Source organism: Manacus vitellinus, unplaced genomic scaffold (assembly GCF_001715985.3).
Source record: "Manacus vitellinus isolate BGI_N305 unplaced genomic scaffold, ASM171598v3 scaffold_0_pilon, whole genome shotgun sequence".
Taxonomy (NCBI): domain Eukaryota; kingdom Metazoa; phylum Chordata; class Aves; order Passeriformes; family Pipridae; genus Manacus; species Manacus vitellinus.
The window spans coordinates 54,528,404-54,537,717 of record NW_021938789.1 but is presented as its reverse complement, the minus strand read 5'-3'; the positions used below and the strand labels follow the sequence as shown (position 1 = coordinate 54,537,717).

At 41.4% G+C, this 9,314-nt stretch overlaps 1 protein-coding gene across 1 annotated transcript; it reads left to right on the top strand.

The window, feature by feature from the left end:
• The first annotated feature begins 2,732 nt into the window (after positions 1 to 2,732).
• Positions 2,733 to 9,101, top strand: LSM6 (LSM6 homolog, U6 small nuclear RNA and mRNA degradation associated). Its single transcript, XM_029962940.1, has 4 exons — positions 2,733 to 2,788; positions 3,736 to 3,848; positions 7,221 to 7,334; positions 8,839 to 9,101. The coding sequence occupies exons 2-4, from the start codon at positions 3,755 to 3,757 to the stop codon at positions 8,871 to 8,873; spliced, it is 243 nt and encodes an 80-aa protein (XP_029818800.1). The 5' UTR covers positions 2,733 to 2,788; positions 3,736 to 3,754; the 3' UTR covers positions 8,874 to 9,101.
• The last annotated feature ends 213 nt before the right edge of the window (positions 9,102 to 9,314 follow it).

Genomic DNA, 9,314 nt, shown 5'->3' with positions numbered 1-9,314 from the left:
CATTTCATTTTTAAAGTTAACTGTAAAGTTTTAATTAAGTCCTCTGAACAAGGATTCCGTGATGCTTTATGTTTAAGACTTAGCAATAGTACACGAACCACTGACTTCCATCATTAAGTTCAGTTGACAAAGGCCAACACAACTCTTTTCTTTGTAACTTTGTAACCATTTATGTTTGAGGTGAAGATGTTAATATGGAAATTTTGTGAGCTGGGAACGGCTACGAACTCTATCATTGTAATTTATGACCTTTCATCTGAGGCCAAATGTAAAGGCAATTGCAATTGTTCTACATCTCAAGGCCAGCACATAGCAGATGTGTGAAATTTGGAGTGCTAGACATAAACTTTTATTACCAAATTATAAATAATTTCTACCACTTACAACGTTCACCTTTCAAGTTCATCTTGATTAAAATGCAAGGGCAGCATCTCACTGATTTCCATGAGTTACGGAGCTGAAAAAGTTCTATCATAGTACACTAGGAAAGGATAAAGCAATGCAGTGTTTAAAAGAATCTACTGACAGCCAGGTATGCAATGGTTTAGATCAAAATCCTTTTTCATCCAGATGACAAAAAGCGAAAGATAATTATTAGCCAATGATATCTGAATTCTATTTTCACTCTTGAAGCTGTGGAATCCTTAAGGAGTCCACCGAGTACAGATTACTTAAGTCCTTTGAAGACCACCTAAGTGAGGTCACTGGGGTTTTGTCACTCAGGAAATAACACATTCTCTAGGTTGCCTAATAACTGATGTGATGACATAATATTCCTGAATGTACAAGGTGGGAATTGTCTTTTCAGGTGCAAATCACGCTACCCCGAATGCTCAGCAACATACACCTTCCTGCAGGAAGGTTAATTTACCTCTAGGAACAGCACATGAGACTGCTCCAAGACCTATGACAAATAAAGGAAAATTAACGAAGATTTGGGTTCATGACCTGGTCTCAAACTATGAAAAAGGGGAGCTAAGGATAGAGAATTTGCCAATCTTATTGTCTGTGATAGAAATTAGATTTGTCTGTGAGGTTAATAGGGTATGAAGCAGGAAAGTACAAAAATTTTGTTGACTGACAGCAGACAACCAAAGCATCCGTAATTAAGGACATGCCTCAGCTGGCTAGAAAGCGGGCTATTGAGCAAAATAGCTTATCAGGTTACAATGGCTTAAAAAAAAAAAAAAGAAGAAATACTAGCTCTGAAGACAAACTCATAAGAAATAAAACAATAAGGAAGGCTTGCAAAACATAAAACGTCCCTGTTTGGATTTGTGAAACTGCCATGAAAGTTTACCAGCCCAGGCATGAAAATTCTATTTGCCCAATCTTTATACTGGAGATCAATAACAATGAAAACCAGGATATTTCCTTATCAGGACGTTAAGCACTGAAGCCAGGCAGCCAAATAAAACTTCGCAAGCCTGCTCCCCAGAGTAACTATTTTATGTTCCTTTTCTGCTTCAAGTACTAGATATAATCAAACACAGTTGGATGCTCCTGATTAACATGACGGTTGCCTGGAAACACGGGCACAATACAGCCCAACTTTCCTGTCCGTGCCTGTGCTTGAACTCTGGGACAGGCAGGTGAATGAGGTTGGGCTTGCAGTCCTTGCCTCTTAAAGCCCTTTAATCTAAGCTTCAAGGAAAAAAAATTGTTACTGGACACGTGTTCAAAAAGAGAAGATAAACAACTTTGGAAGGAAGCGAGAATACCAATCCGTATTCTGAAAAGCCACGGTACATTTTCTTCATATCATGAGAATTGAGAGTTTCAGCAAGATACTAAATCAATAAAGGAATAATAATAATAAAAAAACCTGGTCCAGAAGGTTTCACAGATGATTAACTCCTGTCACAGTACCACATCCCTTAAAAAAAAAAAAAAATAGCTGCAGGAAAGGAGAAAAGACAGGTGAGAAGATGGGGAGAAACAGAAGATGAGTTCAGCTGCTTCTTGTACCACATTCTTCCCAGGTGACACTTGAAAAAAAACAAACATCAAAACCAAAAACCAAACAACCTTAGTTTCTATCTTCAGTAATCCCCCTTGTGAAGCAAACTGAGCAGCACCTTCCTGTCTGGTCCTGGACAGGACACCTGAGAGGCGGTCACTGAATCTCTGATAAGGCCCATGTAAGACAAGATCATTTGGGGATTAATAGGATCCCATCAGAACAGAATACGATTATATACTGGATCGTATTGGACATTAGGAGGAATTTCTTCAGGGAAAGGGTGGGCTGTGGAGGGAGGTGGAGGAGTCACTGTCCCCGAAGGTGTGTAAGGAAAGGCTGGATGCTGCACTTAGTGCCAATGGTCTAGTTGACATGGTGGTGTTCAAAGGTTGGACTCGATGATCTCAGAGGTCTTTTCCAACCTCACTGATTCCATTATTTTTTTCCACAAGAAATCTTTTTTTCCTATAGGATTTCTCTCCCTGTAAAACCGACAGGGCGTTATTTCGCCTGCAACCGCAAGTCAAGACATAAGAGAACGCACCTCGGCGAAGAGACCAGCGGCTCAGCCGCCTGGGGGGGCGGGTGGGGTGTCCCAGGGCGAGCCCCTCGCAGCTCGGCCCCCCGTTTTTGGGGCAGTGATCCGAAGCATCACCTGCACGTCCCAAACCCCACAGCCCCGCCCCGCCATGCGCGTTCCGGCGCGGACTGTCCCGCCCGGCGCGCCGTAGCGGGGCGGGGCCACGCGGGCGGTGAGCGCCGGGAAGGGGCGCGGGAAGCGCCGGGAAGGGAAGAGCCGGGAAGGGGGCCGGGAAGCGGCGGGCGGTGAGTGCGGGGGAAGGAGGAGGGGGCTCCGGTGCGGTGCCGTGTTTCCCCCCCTGCCTCTGCGTCCGGCCCTCGTTTCGGCTTCGTCCTGGGTGTTCATGGAGCCGCGGTCTCGCTCCGTCCGGGATCTTCCCTGGGACACGTTTGGTCCGGGAAAGGTTCGGCTGTGGGACGCGGGTGGCGGTGGGTGTTGGTGGGAAAACCAGCGAGGATCCCTGGATTCGCGGCTGGAATCGCCCGGTGCGATTTGCCGCAGGAAACAGCGAAGAGAAGTCGGCACCGCGCTGGGGTTTTCTGCCATCGGCTGGAGATGCAGAACAAATGTTCCCTGGGCAAAGAGACACTGGAGCAGAAGTTGATGCGCTGGATTTTTAAATCAGCGCATGTCTCTGCGCTGGATTTTTAAATCACATCATCATTTCAGATCTCTCTGTGATTTAATCACAACCCTTAACTTAGTCTGCTTTAACAGATTCAGTTGAAGGCATCCTTTCAAATTTTTTCTTTGCTTGTATTTGCGAGCCGAGATCAAAATGCCCTTGCTGTTCCTGTGGATGGAGCAGGTTCTGACTTCTCCCTCCACCCCCTGAAGACATTAAACACTTATGGCTTAGCTCTCTAAATTTAGTAAAAATAATTTTAGCAAAAGGTGCTAGAGATGATGAGGCCCCTTTGGCACTGTTGGAAGTTTAAAAGATGCACAGCATGGCAGACAAGGATCCTTAATGTTAATTTCAGAAGTTATAAAAATGCCAGAGGGAAGGTTTAATGCAGTGGCTTTAGGAGCTCTGTCTCTCCACCTTCACCCTTAAGCTTTTGCTTTTATCTCCTTTGATATTCTCTCCTACTGAAAGTATTAAGAATCAGGGGTCTGCCTGTCTTTGCAGAGTATTTAGGACAATATGGGATTGTGTTTCTTATCCAAATGTTTTCTCTTAACTTCTCAGCTTACCAGAGAAGACCAAGATGAGTCTACGGAAGCAAACCCCGAGTGACTTCCTAAAACAAATCATCGGAAGGCCAGTTGTTGTAAAATTAAATTCTGGAGTTGATTATCGAGGTATGCTCTCTGTCTGTCTCTCACTGAGTAAAGTAATTGACTGGGGAAGCTGGAATAGATGCATTGATTTTGAAAAGCAAAACAGTGTGATCCAGAATCTTGGAGTACGTGAATACAGATCTCAGAATGGTGACATTAAAAATAGAAAATCAGCCCTGGAGAAACAAAGGAGGTGAACAGTGGATTTAGAGGTTAAAATTACTGATCTAAATCATTAGTCTCTTTAGTCACAGATGATTCAACAGGAGTCTTGGGGTGATTCAGAGTTTCTAAACTGACATTTATAAAGATCATCTGGCATTACAACTCCTGAAATGGCCAGGCAGCCCTCTTTTCAGTGCTCTGACAGCAACCTTTGTTGGAACTATCCTTTTCTTCACCTTTCTGTTCTCTAATTCCTAGTATGGATCTTGGTCCAGAAAAGCTTCAAAGTTAACTGTGCTGTCAGTTGTAAGGTGGCTCTTACACAAGGGATGAAAGTTACTGACATTTGTGGTTAAACAACTGCCTACACCTGTGTTGGACCAAGACTCACTGAGATAGAGGAGAAAGCATAGTGTGGCTTTGCTGCTGTATGCCCTCTTCATTTTAACACAGTCCAGCAGATTTATTCCAGAACTCTTTAGCCTATCTGTATCCCTTCATGTACTGTATGTAGGATTGTAGATGGTTTTAACCAGTAAATTATAAACTTTTCTGTGCGGTGAAATGTCCTGGTCCTACTCTCATTATTGATCTGTCCAAGGAGTATCCAGACTTAATTAAAACTTCTGTTGTGCACAATTTAGAGATTTCATTCTGTAGTAACTTAAACATTGTGGTTCTGCTACAGATCACTGCTTCAGATAGGTTTACTTCAATTGGCTTAGCCTGGCACTTGTGAGAGGAGACTTGTTTGTGCTGTGACAGGGAATCTTTGTGTTATGACAGTCCTAAACTGTAATTGTTCACTGACAGAGCAAGCAGTGCCTCCTTATCCTTTCCTGTTTCTCTTTAGTGTCGCCAGATGACAGAATTTTCAGTCTCAATTCTTTGAGAACCACATTTTCTGAGCACTTCAGGTCGGGTTGGTGTCTTAAAAACTTCACTGCATCTCTGTTGTTCTTTCTTGCAGGAGAATGTAGGGAGAGCTCATTAAAGTCACTTAAAGCAAGTCATCATTTACCTGAAGGTGCACACAAGGCAGGGCCAAACCAGATTTGTTTTTCTGATGCACTTCCTATTTTCTTTGAGGCCAATGCTATCTCCTGCTTTGTAAGGTCCATTTGTAAATGCTGTAGATGAACTACTCAGCTTTTCCCTCCACAGAGCTAGTTTAGCATGCCTACAGTCAGACCTACGAGGAGTTGAGCCATAGTTCCTTGAATACCCTTATTTGTTGCTGGATTTTTTTTCCCCCACCTTTCCTTCCTTATTTCCTTGTGCTCTCCATCCTTCCCACTTGATGTGACCTTGTGGTTGAAAATCTGTGTATTGGTTTCATTTGAGAAAATAGGCACTGTTTTGTTTTCTGCAGAAATGTGACCAACACTTGGAAAAGCCTTAAGAAACAGCACGTCAGGCTTTTTGTTGCAGATCCGTTTAGATTCTCCCCCAGGCTGTGTTGCCAATTTTATGTCTGTACCTCCACCCTCTGAGCCACCATGCACACAAAACGTGGCCTAATGCAAATGTTGATGTGTAACTGTGAAATGCCTTGATTCATTGCCCAGTGCTGCACATGCCCTGGGCAATGAAAAGTCATCAGTGGTATATTAATGTACCACTTCTGTGTGTGGCTATGGATTTGTACATTGCAACATCTCTACATACAGATAAACCAGATAAAACGCTGGCCAGGATGGGCAGTGATAATATTTGATGCCATTAGTGGCCTTAGAGTAAACACAAAGAAAAGGAGGAAGAGAATGAAACAGCCGTGAAACAGAGAGTTTGAAAATACTGCCTAGGGGCCTTGGTAAATCCACACGGTCCGACTTTAATTTTGGACAAACATATTTTTGTTTTCTATTGTTGCATGGAAGCACTCAGGATTACTGGAATGGAAGAGAGTTTTGACCCTTGTTTGGTTTAGGTTTTTTGGTGCATTCCATGATATTTTGTGAGCAGTTTTTCCTATGTCTGTGGAAAGAGAGGAAGGAAAAACAGAGAGGAAAATAATAGTCTTTAAACCATGAGAAGCTGGCAGAAGAACTTCAATTCCTAATTACTATATGGAAGATACTACAGTAACACTTCTGAAAAATGAGAATGTGTCCTAGAGGAGGACTCTCAGTTTTCTCCCTCTCCCCAGGTACAGCCAATATACTGTATTTCAAGTTTTACTGCCAGGTAAATGAGTGTTTTTCAAACAGAGGAAAAAATAATGTTAGTAGTATTGTCTGCACATGCAAGGATGAAGTCAGGGAAACAAAAATCCAAAAGGGAGATAAAACAACTTGTAAAAAGCTGTATTTATTATGTGCATGATTAATAAATCAAGTTGCATTCTCTGAGCCATTCTTTACATCTGTTAATCCTCACATTCAGTTCTGTTGATCAGGTGAGTTAAATTTGTAGATGGCCATGGTTCTGGGCATAGACAGAGAGGAGGGGCTTTGAATGAAAAAATACCACCATGCTGCCAGCACTTAGGAAGTACTGGGTGAACAGGGCACAGCCTTCAACAGGTGCTATTAGAAGTGAGAACATAAATACTTGTCTAAAATAAGTGCTACTAAAATGCGTATTTTCCTGATCAAAAGAACACCTAATATTACAGACATTTTTTCTTTAGTTGCACTAAACAGTAAACAGTGTAATTTTTTTTTTGTGGGAACGTTTCAGTGCCATTTGAAAGCCCTTTGCCAAAACATATGTACAATTTTGTTTACATCAAAGCAGAGACTTTCAGCTAATGTTCTTCTAGATCTGTAAGCATGAAGATAAATATGACTAAAAGTGTGTATGGTGTCCTGTATGAAAAGTGTTGTTTTTCAGCTATATCCTTCAAAAGGTTTGGTGATAACTCAATTTACCTAGCCTTGTCCTTAGCTTATCCATTTATTCCCAATGTCACAAGCTCTTAAAACACAAGTGAGAGGGGACAACTTAAACTTTCCAAGTGAAAATTGTCCATCTTTTCAAAGTCATGCCTTAATGACTTTTTTTACCCCCACAACATCAATTGACAATGTCACTACCAGATTGATCACCTGAGATTCCTGTCTCCCAGCTGAATTATTTGAAGAATATATCTGGCCAAGCTTGGGCTTTTGGTTTGTTATAAAGATACAGATTTGGTTTTTTTTCCTGTACTATTCAAACACAATGCATTTTTGTTTATTTTAAAATAAGTTTCAGCTGATTCTCTCGTAAACTGTCACTTTTCAGGTGTCCTGGCTTGCCTGGATGGGTATATGAATATAGCTCTGGAACAGACTGAAGAATATGTAAATGGACAATTAAAGAACAAGTATGGGGATGCATTTATCCGAGGAAATAATGGTAATTCCTACTGCTTCTGTTATTGCTCATTAGGAAATTGTGTTTTGATATTTACTTCTGAATTTCAGGGCTGGCTGAGGTATAAGCAAGCTACCTGTAAGAATATTAGTTTTAGGCCCTCTTGGAAGCCTTACCACATTTACTTTTTTACAATTTCACTTTCTACAGTCTGTGCTTTTCTGCATTCCTGTGGCCTTTTTTGCCTCTGAACTTGAAGTTCATTTTAGAGAAGCATTTTCTTTTCTAGCCTTCCTCAGAGCTTATTTTCTATCATTTGACAGGCTTACTCTTTGCACTTGCTGCTTATTTAGATGGCCTCTGCACCACAGAAGTTTGTGTTTTGCTAGGCAAGCTACTGCATAAATTTATGAAACAGTGCAGATATTACAGTGACACTGTAATATTTTCTGGTGATAGGCAGTTGTCCAGAACTGAATGAATGCTACTTATTAGTACTGGAGGCTATTTTCATCTCTGAGTAAAGATTTTACCACCAGTCAAGAAAATCACTCATGTTTTACTGCTGAGCCTCTGAACATCTCAGTGCAGTAGGTGGATTTTTGTGCACTTCAAGGACAATCCCAGGCTCCTGGAATGACTCTCTGGTATCAGTTAGGCTGTAATAGCAGGGCATGCCAGGGAGAAGAGTATCTAAAAATAGAAAAGGTTCACAAGTCAGATGTGAAGAGACTTGTAGAGAAGGTAAATGAAGCAGAGTTTGACTAAGCTACTTGAGAAGAAAATGGAGGTCAGCAAGGAGGGAGGGAATAAAAAGAAAGAAGGATTGAATTCCATGTTATGAAGAATCAAAGAGAATGTAGCACCAGTGTAAAAGAGCGTTTTGGGTGGAGAAGTAATCCTTGAAATGAGGCCAAATGCTTTTTGCAAGGCATTTGGACTGTTATGCTAAGAAGCAGAGTGGTTATTACAGCTGGAGAACCAATTAAGGAAATAATTTATTATGAAAGTTATAACAAACGGATGAGGGGCAGAAGGCTGAAGAACAGGCTGAGGAGAGAGCTGAAGACATCCCAGGTTTAGGAGCACTATCATTTAGTGTTGTGATTGGATCTGTTCTGGGGATATCACAAGCCATGCAGGTGGAGGATATCTGCTGCTTCAGAGCTTATCATTAGCTTTGCCTTAAGTACTTGGGATTTACAGCTTTTGTTGAAAGATCACAGCATTAGTGTCTGACACCTGTAATTTTGCTGCTTGGGAAGTCTCTCATGCTCCCCTCGGTAATACTACAGGGTACTGGCTTTGTTCTTCCTCTCTTCAGTCTCCATCTCTTGGATTGTGTTTTGGCTACAAGCCATAATGTCTAAATTTGATAGCATTTTTTGAAACCTGGACTTAAAAGTTAACTGACTTTGTTCATGCTGAACGAGATTCATTACAGTGTCAATTTACAAGCCATGGAAATAAGATGTTTTAAATAAACAGGCTTCTGCACCTTATTTACCAGGGCCATCTTATGCATGCCACTTTCTCTTTTTCACAGTGTTGTACATAAGCACTCAGAAGAGGAGGATGTGAAGATGCCAGAAGGAGGCTGTTTTGTACCTGTGAACCTCTTTGAAGTGATGAGCCCTATTTGATTTGTAGTTCATAATCCACAGGTGAAATACAGAAGTGTCTAAATATTTTTTTTAAATAAATGTAAACCAGTGTAAACTTCCTGGATGTTTTTTTGTCAAAGCATTGCTTTGTCCCACTGTACAGAATAAAATAAAAGAGAAGCATGCAATAGTGCCACAAGTCTAACTCAAAGCAACAACTTGTTTAATTATGCTAACACTTACAAAAATACTGATTGGTAGGTAAGCAGGCGTGGAATAACTGCAAATCACAGCCTTGCACTGATGGCAAAACAATAGTTTGACTGATGCTGGGAAGGGAAATGCTAATGTTTTGGTGACAATGACCTGTGCCTTTTGGAAAACACAGGGTCAGCTTTAAATGCCAGTCTAGTAAGAG